At 40.3% G+C, this 16,833-nt stretch overlaps 1 protein-coding gene across 1 annotated transcript in view; it reads left to right on the plus strand.

Moving 5' to 3' along the window:
* The window catches only part of USP46 (ubiquitin specific peptidase 46), a 73,985-nt gene extending 58,015 nt beyond the window's left edge, over window positions 1–15,970 (plus strand). Inside the window, exons 6-9 of the mRNA XM_003268371.4 lie at window positions 2,348–2,431; window positions 4,887–5,084; window positions 8,226–8,304; window positions 9,186–15,970. Of these exons, the coding sequence (XP_003268419.1) occupies window positions 2,348–2,431; window positions 4,887–5,084; window positions 8,226–8,304; window positions 9,186–9,287 (463 nt within the window). The 3' untranslated portion in view covers window positions 9,288–15,970. The remainder of the gene's footprint in view (window positions 1–2,347; window positions 2,432–4,886; window positions 5,085–8,225; window positions 8,305–9,185) is intronic.
* Window positions 15,971–16,833: the final 863 nt, after the last annotated feature.

Genomic DNA, 16,833 nt, shown 5'->3' on the forward strand with positions numbered 1-16,833 from the left:
GTTTTTATGGTTTTAGGTCTAACATGTAAGTCTTTAATCCACCTTGAATTAATTTTTATATAAGGTGTAAGGAAGGGATCCAGTTTCAGCTTTCTACATATGGCTAGCCAGTTTTCCCAGCACCATTTATTAAATAGAGAATCCTTTCCCCATTTCTTGTTTTTGTCAGGTTTGTCAAAGATCAGATAGTTGTAGATATGTGGCATTATTTCTGAGGGCTCTGTTCTGTTCCATTGATCTGTGTCTCTGTTGTGGTACCAGTACCATGCTGTTTTGGTTACTGTAGCCTTGTAGTATAGTTTGAAGTCAGGTAGTGTGATGCCTCCAGCTTTGTTCTTTTGGCTTAGGATTGACTTGGCGATGCGGGCTCTTTTTTGGTTCCGTATGAACTTTAAAGTAGTTTTTTTCCAATTCTGTGAAGAAAGTCATTGGTAGCTTGATGGGGATGGCATCGAATCTATAAATTACCTTGGGCAGTATGGCCATTTTCACGATATTGTTTCTTCCAACCCATGAGCATGGAATGTTCTTCCATTTGTTTGTATCCTCTTTTATTTCATTGAGCAGTGGTTTGTAGTTCTCCTTGAAGAGGTCCTTCACATCCCTTGTAAGTTGGATTCCTAGCTATTTTATTCTCTTTGAAGCAATTGTGAATGGGAGTTCACTCATGATTTGGCTCGCCGTTTGTCTGTGATTGGTGTACAAGAATGCTTGTGATTTTTGCATATTGATTTTGTATCCTGAGACTTTGCTGAAGTTGCTAATCAGCTTAAGGAGATTTTGGGCTGAGACAATGGTGTTTTCTAGATATTCAAACATGTCATCTGCAAACAGGGACAATTTGACTTCCTCTTTTCCTAATTGAATACCCTTTATTTCCTTCTCCTGCCTGATTGCCCTGGCCAGAACTTCCAGCACTATGTTGAATAGGAGTGGTGAGAGAGGGCATCCCTGTCTTGTGCCAGTTTTCAAAGGGAGTGCTTCCAGTTTTTGCCCATTCAGTATGATATTGGCTGTGGGTTTGTCATAGATAGCTCTTATTATTTTGAGATACGTCCCATCAATACCTAATTTATTGACAGTTTTTAGCATGAAGCGTTGTTGAATTTTGTCAAAGGCCTTTTCTGCATCTATTGAGATAATCATGTGGTTTTTGTCTTTGGTTCTGTTTATATGCTGGATTACATTTACTGATTTTCGTATGTTGAAGCAGCCTTGCATCCCAGGGATGAAGGCCACTTGATCATGGTGGATAAGCTTTTTGATGTGCTGCTGGATTCGGTTTGCCAGTATTTTATTGAGGATTTTTGCATCAATGTTCATCAAGGATATTGGTCTGAAATTCTCTTTTTTGGTTATGTCTCTGCCAGGCTTTGGTATCAGGACGATGCTGGCCTCATAAAATGCATTTAACACATTTTAAATAACATTTTCTGTTTAATAAAATCTGGTCATTATGGTACTAGGACACTATGAACAAGGAAATGCCCCAGAATTTTTCAAAACTGTAGGGTATTAGTCCAGATGTTCTTTTCAGCCTTTGAAGCAGTACCACAGAAATGTTAAGTAGAATCTCGGTGGCTGGAAAAGAATGAAAAACCATGACATTTAAAAAATAAAAACCGTAAGTAGCAGAGTAGAGCCTCATGATAAGGCAGATACACATATGACAAACACAATGGCTTTTGTTCTCCAAAGGAGGCAGGCAAAAGTTCTTATCCTCCGGCGGGGGAACAGGTGTTGTAGGAGGTGGTCATCTGATTAATTCAAGCTTTCTTTAGTTCACTGAGAGGGCAGTTTTGTATATGGTTTAAATTTCATTATCTTTACTTTCATGCTCTTTGAAAATATGGACTACCAGAGAAATACTGTTTTTCATTAACTACACAATAATGTCACCTTGCATGTTATGTGATTTACTTTCTGGATCTAAGTTTTAGTGTTTATGGTGAACTTTTACTCAACAGTATTTTTCTATTATAATTTTAATTTCTGGCTTATAGGTATTCTCCATTAAATCATGAGTTTTTTTTCTGAATCCAGTTGGAAACCCTAATTTGTATCTGCCTGTGTCCCATTAAATAAAACTATATTTGAATCTCTCATAGTAAATTCATGATTCAATGAAAAGCACATGTCCCCCACCATAATGGTACCCAGTCTTCTTATTTTTGTTTTTCATCCTGTAGTTTCTCCACCATCCTAGTCTTAAGTAGGATTTTTTTCTGATTACTTCTTCTTCCATTTTTACTTAAAAATTACCCTACAGGTTAATTGGGGGATTTAAAACATGGTATACCAAGTAGATGTGGACATTTTTTAAAGATGGAAATATTTTCCTCTACAGAGACTTCAGCAACACAGAAACACTGTGTAGTGAACAAAAATATTATTGTGAAACATGCTGCAGCAAACAAGAAGCCCAGAAAAGGTAGGTAAAGATTTAGCTCAGGGTTATCTTTGTGTGGTGAGAAGGGTCCCGACTGTGCAGCCCAGCAGGGTTGGCTTTGAATCAATCTCAGCTTCCTGGGCTTGTAGCCATGGAGCCTTGGGGAAGTCAGTTACCCTCCTCACCAGTGAAACTGGGATAAGAACGCTGACCTTGGAGAGAACAACTTGGAGAGTTGTCTGTCCGATTGTTTACTTATTTGTTTATTCATTCAGTCATTCAGCAAATATTTATTGAGCCCTGCCATGTGCCAGATACTATGCTAGATAAACAAGTAATGATTAAATATAATCACTATTCTCTTGAGATTAAAGGTAAATTATATAAAGTACTTAGCAGAGTATATAACACATAGTAGACACCCAATATTATTTTTGTTTGTATTGCTTAAACATTAGGACCTCTTATTTAGAGACAGAGGTTTAAAAAATATATATCATTTCATAGGGACTCATGAGGAAATTATTAACACATCAGTTATAAGAATAGGTGATTAGAGGCTGGGCACAGTGGCTCACACCTATAATCCCAGCATTTTGGGAGGCCGAGACAGGCCGATCATTTGAGGTCAGGGGTTTGAGACCAGCCTGGCCAACATGGTGAAACCCCATCTCTACTAAAAATACAAAAATTAGCTGGGCGTGGTGGCAGGTGTCTATAATCCCACCTACTCGGGAGGCTGAGGTAGGAGAATCACTTGAGCCCAGGAGGCAGAAGTTACAGTGAGCTGAGATTGTACTACTGCACTCCAGCCTGGGTGACAGAGTGAGACTCCATATCAAAAAAAGAAAAAAGAAAAAGAACAGGTGATAAGAAAGTTAGAAAGTTATTGCACCACCTTTTCCACACACCAGACAGTTACAGTTCTTGGAAAATCTGGAATAACCAGTTGTCCCCCATTAATCTGCTCCTACAAGCCAGGAAAGTTGCCATTTCAGTCATCCTGCGAAGGCTTCCTGTGAGTTAAATCTATCTTGTCAGTGGTTCTGGAGTATTCAAGGCAGCTGGCAGATGCTCAATACTGCTGTCTAAAACCCTCAGGGGTCTAGACCTGAGGTTGAGATCATTTCTCTGCCCAGCCTTCCCAGGCGTTCACTCCAAACATGTACACTTTTCTTTGCTGCAAAACTTACAGATGGTTAGTCACTGTAGCAGGCAGGCCTCAAGGAGGTAGGCAGATACCTTTTGTTAATAAAGAAGGTCACTCATGTCTGTCCCCCATCCTTATAACCTCAGTCTGCCTAAGGCTGGCCTTGGGTCTTCCTTTGTGGCATTAAGACATTTTTTATTCAGCCCTGGGGGGTTTATATATTACAATGTCATGTGTTCCCATAAAATATGGGGTTCCCCATACTTCTTATTTCTCTACTGTTGTTTTACTTGCTTATTTGTATGAACAGGGCTTTTCCTTAATAGATTCCTTAAAACTATTCTTCTAAAATTTGTCCGTTTCACATACTATGCATTAAAAATGTACGCAAACTAAATGACATTTACACTTAACTCAGTACATTCATGGAATGGGGGGCTGGAAGGTAACTGGAAGACCCTCTATTCTAGCAGTGTACTCTGCATAAACTGTTACCTTTATGACTTTTTACTGAGGAATGTTAATGGTCACCTAGTAAACAAACCTTTCTATATTTATATAAGTTTGGGAAGTCCAACATCAAACAACAGAACAATTCCTTTACTGCAGGATTTCTCAAAATCTTCAGTCTGGTAATGTACACATAGGATCTTCAAAGCAGAAAGTAGCATCATCCAAACTTACTTAGCCACAGAAACACCACATCTGTTAACATCTCCAGTGCTCTCCTGAGCCCAGTTTGTGAAATGTAGCCCTAAGCCAACCCCTGCATTTTGTAAATGAGGAAACTGAGAGCTAGAGAAGGGAAGTGACTTGCCCGAGATCACAAGGGTCAGAATGAGAGTGAGCCTGGCACGCTTGGTGTCCCGATGCCCAAGAGTGTGTGTCAGAAGCATCCATCCTCCTGCCAATCCTCAGAACCCGTAAGTCCAGCAGTCGGCACCGTCTACCTTGTCCTCTTCCCAGCTTCCTGTTCTCAAAAGCTCTCAACCCTCCTCACCATCATCTCAGGGGGTAGATTGTCCAAATATCATTTGTCTCTGGAAGGCACAGAGCAGTGATGGAGAACAATTGCACAGCCTATTTTTATTTGTACAAAAATTCTGGAACATCTCCTTTCAACAAATAGACACACACCGTTGTACATTTCTCCTGCTGGGAGCCAGGGATATAGGATAAGTCAGCTCTATATAAGCCAGCATACCTTTATCCTTGCAAACTGTTTGGTTGTTTGCTGGTTTGAAGTTGGATAGAAACTCCTCCTGTTCTGTTTGTGCAGATGACAGTGTATTCTCTTCCCCTAATAGGTGTTGGGTACAACTGATTTTCTATTTCATGGTTTCTTAGGATGAGGGTAAAAAAGCTGCCCATGATCTTGGCCCTGCACCTAAAGCGGTTCAAGTACATGGAGCAGCTGCACAGATACACCAAGCTGTCTTACCGTGTGGTCTTCCCTCTGGAACTCCGGCTCTTCAACACCTCCAGTGATGCAGTGAACCTGGACCGCATGTATGACCTGGTTGCCGTGGTCGTTCACTGTGGCAGGTAAGGGCAAGACCGGAAGCAGGTATACAGGGTAAGTGTAAGGGTCGCCCCTTCGCTGAAGTATACCCGGCTGCACCTTTCCTGGGCCGTGGCACTCAGTACTTTTGGGATCTCTGCCAAACTCTTACTGATCATCACAAAAAATATATAAACATGCCTGCAGACACATAAAGAGCATTCCGATAATGATCATCTAAATGTTCTATCATGAGAGAAATAACTTAATAAATCTCCATTGCATGAAAACGATGGTTATGAAGAATTTGAAATAACATGGAGAAATAAATGTCTATGCTATGATTTTAATTTTTAAAAAGCCAAGTTGCATTTATAGTATGATCTCAAAAGTATTTTAAGATGTGTAAATAAAGACTAGAAGCAATGGATCAAATTTAATAATTTTTTGGCACTTTGAGTGATTAAAAATATATTCTTAAAAAATATTCTTTGTTATTTTTGGTCTTTCCCCAACATTCTGTAATAAGTATATAATCAGAAAAAAGATAAGAGAGAGAAGGCCTCTAGATACGGAGAGGCAAAGCGTTTTGCCGAAATTCCTTTGAGCAGATATTTTTTATTCCATAATTTGGTATAAGGGAAGAAAAGTATCTTGAAAATTCACCTGTTTGTTATTCTTTGCTCGGTTGGGACAGGTTTATTTTCTGTCTTGGGAGCAGGCACAGCTTTCCCCCTGACCTCATAGGTTTTAGATTGGGGCATGTCATAGAGCAAGAGTCTTTCTCCTCCATCTGCTAAGATCGGATTATGGTGAATACACCATTACCAGGAGACTACCATTGCCATGCAGAGGAATAGGTTGATATATTTCTAATTGTGTACTAGGGTAGATGGCATCAGAAACTGGAACTTCACATCTGAAGTACCCCATATTTTATCCTGTGTGTATTAACTTTAAGTCACTGGATATTTTCTTGTATTCTCAGTACAATGATATTTATTGGCTAGTTATATGCCAGTTTTGTGGTGTTCTCCCTAAAGAACAGCTGTTATTCTTTTGAAGAACACAGGGTTCCAGTGATCTGGAACCTAGCCCTGAGTACTGGATGAGGCCTGACATTAGTGCAGGGTTGGGGAAGATCTTAGGGCAGGCAGAGCCTGCGACCTGGTGGGCATTGTGGCTAAAGTGGGTGGCAGGAGTGGTGTGGACAGGAGGGCCCCTTGCACAGGGTACACAGGACTTTCAGTGTGGGTCTCTGTGGGTGCCCAATTCAAATCCTTGGGAGGACTGGCAGAGACCCAGGTGAGGGAACTGGACGTCCAGTGGGTGGTTGGGTTCTCTAAGGTCAGTTTCTGTAATGTGAGCACAAGGTCAGAAGAGCCCTGGTAGCAGAGCTCAGTTGGTGCCAAGTCATGCATGCCACTAACTAGGATTCTTCAAACTCCTCCCCACAGAAGTAGCATTGTTCTCCTATGTGGAGCAGGGCTGGCCTATGCATGCGGATTGGGTGGCTTCCAGGTAGCACTGGAAAGCTTTGAGGTTAGGGAGCTGGGCCTGCCTTCTCTTCCATGCCAGGACCTCCTGGCCCACAGTTGCAGCAGGTGCATAGCCTCATGCATTGATTTCTGCTGCAAGTTTTTTTTTAAGCTCGTATATTCTGGATTCCATGCCAGGATCTGAAAATAGAGTAATGAAAAGACACACAGCACAGGGACCCTGCCCTCACAAAGCTTATAATCTATCTGGAAAGACTGATAATGAACAAATAAACACACCACCCTGCTACCCCCAAAAACAAACCACTGCAAGATAATTTATGATTTTGATCAGTGCTATCAGGAATAAACAGGGAGATGAGTGAGTGATGGGAGATACATCTTCAGGTGAGGTGGTCAGCAGAGATTTATCTGGGGAGGTGACATTTGAGCAGAGGGCTAAATAGAATGCACTTGGGGGAGGATTATCTCTGGCAGAGTTTACAGCAATACAAAGGCCCATAATATGAAGGGGGCAGCGTGTGAGAGGAGCCCGATGGGCTGGAGCTCAGAGGGAAAGGGAGACAGTAGCTGGAGGAGGCTGGAGAAAGGGCAGGAACAGATCACTGGCATCATCTTGTGTTGAAAGAGGGTAAACAAAGGGGGAAGTTTGGCTTTTTCAACTTTAACAGTGCATTAAAAAACAGTTTTAGGTTTAGGATTAAAATCTCCTCACTTGTGCAAATCTAACCTAACTACATAGTAACAGCCGCTTAGTTGTCCTTTCTGCTTTTTTCCATATAGCATGGTATATGGCTTTTTAACACTTGTTACTATGCATATTGGTTTATTAATGTCTTTCTAAAGCATATATCATACAGCTCCTTAAAATTCCCCATTTCTTCCTGGCTTGCTCGAAGCAAAGCCTAAAATCTTAACTGTGACTCCTCCTACTACACTTGCCCTTCAGCCCCCTCTGGTCTTCCCCTCCTCGCTCACTCTGCTGCTCTGGCCTCCTTTGGCCTCTCTGCTGTTCCTGAACACACCAAGTGCTACTCGCCCACCCCAGGCCTTTGCACTTGCTATTCCCTATTTCTGAAACTTCCATCCCAGAGTCACATGGCTTCTCCCCACGCCCTGACCCCCACCCCTACCCCTACCCCTGCCATTTCCTTGCAGGGAAATTTCCTTCTGCTCACATTATCAAAGTGGCCTCCCTTCACTTTCCATCAAATATTACCTCCTCCCATCACTCATATCCCATTACCCTGCTTCATCCTTCTCCATGACACTTCTCGCCGCTTGACATACATTTATAAGTTTAGTTTGTGTATTGCCAATCTAGCTCCTACCCCAAGTCCCAAGTAAGTGAGGTCTTTGTTTTGTTCACTGCTTCTTCCCCTGACAGCTAGAATAGGGCCTGGCACAGAATACGTAGAGAGTAATTTTTTGTTAATATTTGCTGAATTTGAGTGTCTGTTTTTGCTGCTGGATTATGAGTCCTTAAGAGACATCTCTTCTGCACACTTTTGTATTCCCCTGTGTCCAGCGTGGTGTTGTGAACATAGACATGAGCTATATGCCAAGTTCTTTATGCTGATGACATAGTTTTTTTCCCAGAGAATCACTGCTTATAAAGAGCTAAGTAGAGTTTTATAAAGAGATAAATGTTAACTTGCTAACTGTCTTTTATTTCTTCTTTTCCAGTGGTCCTAATCGTGGGCATTATATCACTATTGTGAAAAGTCACGGCTTCTGGCTTTTGTTTGATGATGACATTGTAGAGGTTGGTTCGCAGATTATTCTCCAGTAGTCATAGAGCATCAGTAGTATTTCGGAGAATGTATATGTATAGACATTTTCTAAAATGGGCCTGTTTCCCCATAATATAATTTGAAAACAACTTAAATTTGTATTCAAAACCAAATTCTACTAATCCCAGTGCTCCATGGAAAGGGAGAAGGGGTGTGATCATGGACTCACTGACGCTGTGTTCTCCACGGTTCAGCCATAGACATGGGATCTCTCTATCTGTGCCACCGTAAATCATACTTCAGTGTAAGTCTTGTTTCCTATCATGACTAAAGCCCCCTCTGACACAGGGCAAACAATAGACTTCAAAGTTCTATTAAAATTATTATAACAAATTTTTCTTGTATTGATTATTGTTTAAAATATTCAGTCTGTTGGATCTGGAAATCTTTATATTACACCAATACATTCTATGTATTGATTTTGTTATAAAAGAATACTAGCTGGAATGAATTCTACACTCAAAGACATGATCTATTTTAACCCACTAGGGTAGCAGTTTTAGTGGAATAACACTAAAAGAGATGAACTCTGGTGGCCGAAAAGACTTAAGGCTATTTCCAGGACCCATCAGTTTACCATTTGGGAGATGTCTTGGCTTGTTCTTCAAAGAGTGCCCACACAGGGTTGCTAATGCATGAAGGCATTGCCTTCTTTCCCAGAGATGTACAATTTATGTGATGATGTCCTTTAGCCAAGTCTGTGGAATTCTCTATTTGCTATTGAAAGTTCCTAATCATGATTTCATAACAAATTGTGTTCCTTGCATTTTAATATATATTCCATTAGTTTTTATTTCCTTTCCCCAGGAATCATGTTAAGTAATTGTGTTGTTTTCTTTCTCCTTTATTGCAGAAAATAGATGCTCAAGCTATTGAAGAATTCTATGGCCTGACGTCAGATATATCAAAAAATTCAGAATCTGGATATATTTTATTCTATCAGTCAAGAGAGTAACTTAAAGAACTGTGGGACTAATTCAAGTGGGGGAAAATGTTCAAAGCACCATTACCTGGTTTCTCTGCAGTCTTTCTTCTTCCCCAGTGGCCCACTAATGGTATCACTCCGAGTCTCAATGGTCTGGCTGTGTTAGACTCTCTCCTTTTGTGTTTTTACATGCAGCACTACTCTTGGTTTTATTTCAGTCTGACATAGAGTTAACTGCAATCAGATGGTAGTCTGATTTATATGAATAACAGTTGCTAATTTTAGGACTGGGTGAAAGCTATGCCATTCATTATGTCTGGCTGTATTAGAATGACATTTCCTATGAATGTCTACGGTCTATTTTAGGTGTTTGCTAAACTTCTATGGCTTCCAGGGTCTTCTTACAATGCATTCCTTTAACTTGTCCCTGGAAGCATTGCTACCCATTTTCAGCTTCTCTGCCTCTCTTCTGATACAAAGACAGAAGAATTGGGTAGATATTCACCTTTTAGGGGTGCAACTATAGCTTTAAGTTTGTGCAAGTGAAAATGTTGAAAAGTGAGTAACCTCGATACTAAAATCATCCTTGACATGAAACAGGGTGAAGAGAAGCTGTCCATGGTGGCTGGTGTTGGCTGGCATTGGCCCTGGGCTGTGCTGACCTAGCCATTTAGAATTCCAGGGGCTAAGAAGGCTCAGGGCAGGCAAAGTCAAGAGGAAGAAGTTTTTGTGGACAATGAAAAGTTATTTTCGTACCTTTCTACCAAAACCAAGTTTCAGGAAAATAACTCTATGTTGTTTATTTTCAGCGACACTTACGTAAGGCCCTGTGAGTTGTATTTATCCTGTATCTGGCACTGCTAAGCTTTTCAAGGTATCTTTCCAATCCTGCTGATGTGTCGCAGTCAATGGCTGCAGGGCTGGCAAACCTCCCCTTAGCCAGTCAGCACGGCATTGTTCCTTATCAGGAATAACAAAGGTACTGCATCTTTCCAGCCATCAGCACATTGTACAACTTAACTTTTTAACATAGTCCATCTGTTTACTGAGGCACTGGCAAGTCCCAGGGCTGATACAGAACCTTCCCTAGAGGGAATACCAGAGTTAGCTGGGTATGGAGGTGGCTCAAAGGAAGTGTCCGTGGGCAGGAGGGGGGAATGAACAAAATGGCGCTGTTTCTTTGGCTAAGACACCTAGAATGCTTGACAAGACCGAATTTTTTTGGAAGAACCTCATCTCACTATAGTTACTTTTTTCACTTTTGTTATATATGTATTTATTAGAGCATTTGAATATTGGTACCTTTAAAAGGGTCATTTGGTGTTTTGCCGTTGAGCTGGTTTTTGAGTCATAGATCTTGGCTTCCTTTGGAAGTCACTTAACTTCCATAAACTATAATAAACTGTGAACATATTTTTGTTACCTAATGCATCTGCTAATGAACATGCAAACTTTGGGCATAATGTGAACTAAAATTGAAATGGAAAATGTTAGTGGCCATTTTGCAACAATGAAGAGGATAGCACTTTATCTAGATGAAAACTGGATTTCTTATCTTTGAAATATCTTGAACTGTTTATTGCTCAGAACTTAAGTAAGCATGCCAACATTTCGTTTGTTTATGCTTGAAGTGAAATGTTTTACTTTTCACTGGAGAAAACAAAACAGGGTGATCTTCATGTTACTGTTTTATACAAGTGGTGGAAATGTACCTTGCCTTGTTTAGAGGCAATTTCACATTTATAAATATTTTTTTTTCCTCTATGAAACTTACACAGTAATCACTACCTGGAAGGTGAGTCTTGATCTCTTTTTAAGGAGAGGCACTTTCCAACTGAAGGTGATTGATGTAGGGGAATGTTTGTACTATATAGAATCCATATATTTGACTGCAAGTTACAAAGTTTTAAGAACATGATGGTTGGTCTCTAATATATTTGGAACTGATTCATACGAAAAGTTATTAAAATTATCTTTGAAACACCTCTTGAAGCTAATTTATTAGAAAAAATATTTCAGTTGGAAGCCTGTAGAAGTAATGTTTAAATGCTAAGTCATAAGTTCAGGATATTTCTTTTCTATTTGGTTGTGCAAAATGTTTTTCCCAGTGATTTAATCGAGGTAATTCCTTTGAATAGTAAGAGTCAGTTAAAATTCAGCATTCATGGATAGATTTTTGGAACGAAAAAGGGTAAGTATAAGAAAATATCGCAAAGACATTGAAACAGTTGTATGGTGCACGAAAAGAAGATTGGAAAAAGACCAAAACACACTTCTCCAGCAACACTCCATCAGCTTTTTAAAATTTAGAGCTATCTGCTAATTTTTTCCCTCTTCCTCCTCAATAAATGAAACAAACACTAGGCAGCTGCAGGTTTCTCCCAATCACGTCTCTTTATGTAAAGACAGTAACATGCAAACACTTTTAGTTTACATCCCTCATTCATAGTGTAAAGCAGGAAGTGGTGTGGGAGATGTGAGACCATTGTGAGGTCAGCGATAGCCCAAAGGCTCCGCAGTACTCCCTGCAACGGCGAAGGATTTCTTGTGTCCTCTGCAGGAGTGAGTAGGCCTGCTGTATTTCTTTTAACTGCTGGGTGTTACAAAATAAGTTACAATGTTTCACACTTTAAAAAAATACAGAAGGAACATTTGCTTTATTGGTTACTTACTAGTTTAGCCTCTAGGTTACGGCATAGCATGCTAAAAAAATCATGTGTTTAAAAGTAAATGTTGGTAAAATGCTGGCATCTGGTCCTATTGTGTTGATGCATTTTCCCTTCTGTGGTCATAGGAAATGGACTGGTCTAAAGAGAGTGAGGCACAACACAAGCAGGGCATTAGCTTGAATAGGAAGTCAATCATATTTGGTTTTATGGCCTGGTATATTTTGGATTTAAGGTAAAATAGGGAAAAAATGTCAGAAATGCTCCCTATGCATTTATTTTCATGGATACCCTTAATTTCATGGGCATGCCTAATAATGATCTATGTTCTAACTGGAGCTTAGGGCTTATTTTAGATATTGGAGTGTAGCTTTATTACAGATGGATTTTATCTTTCAACATTGCATTTTGATCAACTTTGTATATTCATGTGTATTAAAATATTGTGCACTAAATGTTTTGCCCTTGTTTGCTATTATATGGTCAAGGCATTTATCAGCACTATTGTAATGAACTCATGTAAATGGCATGGGTCAGGGAAAATTATTTCCTACTTTTCTGCCTAATTAAATTTCTGTTTTCCAGTATTACATTAATTTATTTTTGGCTTCCATTTCTGTATAACCAAAATAGTTACTGTATTTGTGTGGCATTCCTATTATTTTGTTGCTAAAAATATTGTAGTTTTTATTTAAAATAATCTGTACCTTAATTTTTTAAAATGTAACCAATTCAAGCACTTTAAGCAATAATGTCAATCTTGTGAAATTTTAATCAGTTTAACACCCTGCCTCTAAAATTGTTTGCAAAAAATAAATAAATGAATAAAATGGGAATTCTCTTTCTAGAGAATTATATCTGGGTAATGCTACACACATGGACTTAAAATCCTTTTTATAAAGTGTGAGTCAGTGGCAGGTCTTATGTCCAAGTAATTATTACAAACAATTTTGAAGCAGTGGAAATGTACAGAACATTCTGATCATTATAATATATAAAGGCAGTGTTACTCTCAAGGTTGATAAAAATCAATGTTCTGGAGATAACTCATCACTTTTTTTGAGTGAAAAAGATCAACAGAATTTAATTCAGGAAATGGTATCTGGAGAATAGCAAATTGAGAATATCAGTGAAAAGAATTTAGGGATAGTTAACTAGGCATCGCAGTGAATTTCTTTTTGGGGACTTTGCATATAAAATCCTTTTAACCAGTTATGAAATGAAAGATCCATTCCCCAAATAAGGAGGCAGCTTCCAGCATCTGGTTTCTAGGAAGGAGTAGGAGTGTGGTTGGTCCCTGGTGTCCTGACTTCTGGGCCTGTTTCTGAGCCATGGGGGACCCCCAGCTTCAGAGATACTCAGGGGGGTTCACAGCACTCCCTGCCCCAGAAGGAGGGCAGGCACAGGTCCATGCCATGTGGCCTCAGTGAAGCCTACAGTAACCACGGGTAGGGCTGCTTTTCCTCGTCAATCACCCAGGGCATCTGTGGGTGGACAGAAGATTGTCATCTGAGTACTTGCTTGGGCCCTATTATGGGAATAAAACCTCATAGACCAAGAGCAGGGAATGTGCCAGTAAGTGTTGAGTCTCCCAGCTGCTGTCCATCTTCTCGGGGCAGTGCAGTTGAACCTGACTGAGCGGGAACAGAGACTGTTGGGAAGGTCACTTCTGTCTGCCATGAAGGCCAAGGGAAGAGAAGACCTTCTTGGGACTGTGGTTTTCTTTCCTCGGCCTCACTTTGTCATGGGATTTATAGGATAGGCCTGTCACTACCAAGGTGACACAAATTCTAGAGAGTGTATTTTCCCATTTCTTCAAATTTCCTTTCCTCTCTTTTTATTGATACTTAAAATACCTTTACTAAAAAAATGAAGCCTTCCATTTCCATTCCCTTATATTTACATGAAGATAAAAATATTTACTAAGTCGTTGTATTTGTCCATTCTGGCAGAGCTATAAAGACACACCTGAGCCTGGGTCATTTATGAAGAAAAGAGGTTTAATTGGCTCATGGTTCTATGGGCTGTACAGGCTTCTGTTTTGGGAGAGGCCTCAGGAAACTTACAATAACAGCAGAAGGCAAAGGGAAAGCAAGCCCATCTTACATGGCAGGAGCAAGAGAAAGAGAGCCAAGGGCGAGGGGTTGCACACTTTTCTTTCTTTTTTTTTTAAGATGGAGTCTCACTGTCACCCAGGCCTGGAGTGCAGTGATGCGATCTCAGCTCACTGCAACCTCTGCCTCCCGAAGTTCAAGCGACTCTTCTGCCTCAGCCTCCCAAGTAGCTGGGACTACATGCATGTGCCACTATACCCGGGTAATTTTTGTATTTTCAGTAGATAGAAAGTTCCCTCACATTGGCCAAGCTGGTCTGGAACTCCTGACTTCAGGTGCCTCAGCCTCCTGAAGTGCTAGGATTACAGGCAAGAGCCACCTTGCTCGTCTGGGGTTACACACTTTTAAACAACCGAATCTCATGAGAACTCAGTCATGAGGCAGTACTAGGGGGATTGTCCTAAACCCCCTATGATCCAATCACCTCCCACCAGGCCCCACCTCCAACACTGGGGATTACAATTCAACATGAGATTTGGGTGGAGACACAGAGCCAAACTGTATCAGTCATTTTTCTTTTACTGAGGGAAAATTTTGGTTGTGGGGTTAGTACTAAAGATAGCCCATGTAGATTTCTTCTGAAGATACCCCAGGTGGAGAGATTTTTAATTAGGCATTTATTTGGCACCTATTGCATTCTAGGCATTGTGATAGGAGCTGGGGGATAAAAAGGTGACACAGATTGGGTCCCTCTTACGGACTCGTTTTTTGTCTCAGAAGACAAGTCTGGGTGAGAAAGAAATTTAAAATTTAAGTTGTGGAAATAACACGTGTGGGGGAAACTCCTTGCAATTCAGCACAGTTTGGTGTTCAGCCCCAGCCTCACCATGCAGATGGCACTGTTGGATGAAGCCACCCCATCTTTTTTCCTGGGAGCCCCACACTCTTCCCAGCCTGCCTTCTAGCTCAGGGACAACACATTTTGAAAAACAAAGTATAAATTGATTATGTTGCAGCAATGAACTTCACGTTTTGCCTCTTCTCATGTTAAAAGAGCCAGTATCATGAAAGCCTCAACAGTGGGCTTTATGAATCAAATATCTGTTATTTCTAAACAATCTGTTTACATTATGACCAAATAATTAGAGCCTATCTAGACTTACCAAAATAAGATAGGGCATAAGCAATTTATTTGTGCATCAGCCTTTGTTTGCTTTTTAAGGTTCCTTTATGTTTTAAAGTGATTTGAACAAAAGACATCAGGAGCTTACAAAGGAAAAATAGCTTCATTTTGGTTATGAGATACCAGAGTCAGAAATGACATTAGATTGTATAGAAAAGACTTCTAATTGTGTGCTTACTTCCCACATGATTATAATAAACTATGTATTAACAACCTTGGGGGGATCGTACTCAGGTTGTAAATTACACGGATGCATCTTTCACTCTTTTCTTTCCCAAGAGTGAGAGAAAGAGTGAGGTTGTGCTTAAGGCAGTGTGGAATTCTACAGAAGCTCTTCATGGAAAAGGAGTTCAGGCACTTGTGTTGTAGATTGCAGTCTGATTCTGTTCTTACTTCCTCTCAGCATAAGGGAGCTTTGAAAAGAAAACTCAGACTTGTATCTGACTTGACTAGAAGCAAAATAATTTGATCATTGAAGCCACCATTTCTATGTATTTGATCAAGTCCTCCTCTGGAATCCAATGCAGCCGTGTTCATATTTCAGTCTCTCTTAATGGACCTTGCTGGAAAGAACATTCTGTGCTAAGAAAATGGAAAATAAATGCGAGAAAACTTTAAGAATGAGCCTTCACACCTCCTGCAGCAGGTGATAGCTCTGTACTTTAGAGCTTGTCTCCAGGTTGAGAATTACCTGTTTTCCACTCTGAGGGGATTAGAAAGATACTGTTTTAATGGGTTATAAAACTTGTGTGAAGAAGATTGGCCTTCTCCACCTCTCCTGTGAAATAAATTGTTTGAAAACTCTTTGAAGAGAAATTGCTTCGGTATATTGTTCTATCTCTGCTACCCCAAAGCCCGGAGAACAAATATTAAATATGAATTGCTAGGCTAGGTATGTCATATGTGCCAGCTTTGACATGAACCAAAGGACTGAGCCAAGTCTCAATCAATGTACAGGTTATTTTGCCAAGGTTGAAGACACACCAGGGAAAAGAGACACAAGCCACAGTATGATCTATGGCCCCTACTTTTTCCAAAGAGGATTTTGAGGGCTTCAGTATTTAAAGGGGAAAAGTAGGCAAGAGGAGAAAGGAGGAAAGAAAAAAAAAGGAGAGTATGGTCACATTCTTAGGAGGCTTTGATTCACACTCACTAAATCCACATGTTGCACGTGGAAAGGAATGGGTAGAGGAACAGTTGATTATGTATGTCCCCTGCTCAGTAAAACTGCACTTTACAAGAGATAAACAGAATAGGGGAAGAAGTCAAATATGCATTTATCTAACGGTGGGCAGTGGGGATGATTTGTACACTCCTCTTGTCCCATACTCTGGGAGGCCACCTGGGGAGACGTGGCCTCTTATAGCTATCTGTTTAGGAACAAAAGGAAAGACAGTGTTCTGTGACCCAGCTTCCAAGCTTAACTTTTCCCTTTGGTATAGTGAGTTTGGGGTCCCGAGATGTTCTTTTCCTTTCACAGATGTATGAGACTTCAGCAGAAGGGTGAAGGCTGTAGAATGGAGAGAAAACCCTCTTCCTGCATGGCTATTGATTGACTTGGTCTTTTAACTGATTATGTCATCTGAGGAGTCTGTGAAGGTTTATGAAGAATGAATTCACCATACAACCTCCCCTCAGATGGAAATGTGTACATAATGTAGAAGAATAAGGGG

Source organism: Nomascus leucogenys, chromosome 9 (genome assembly GCF_006542625.1).
Source record: "Nomascus leucogenys isolate Asia chromosome 9, Asia_NLE_v1, whole genome shotgun sequence".
Taxonomy (NCBI): domain Eukaryota; kingdom Metazoa; phylum Chordata; class Mammalia; order Primates; family Hylobatidae; genus Nomascus; species Nomascus leucogenys.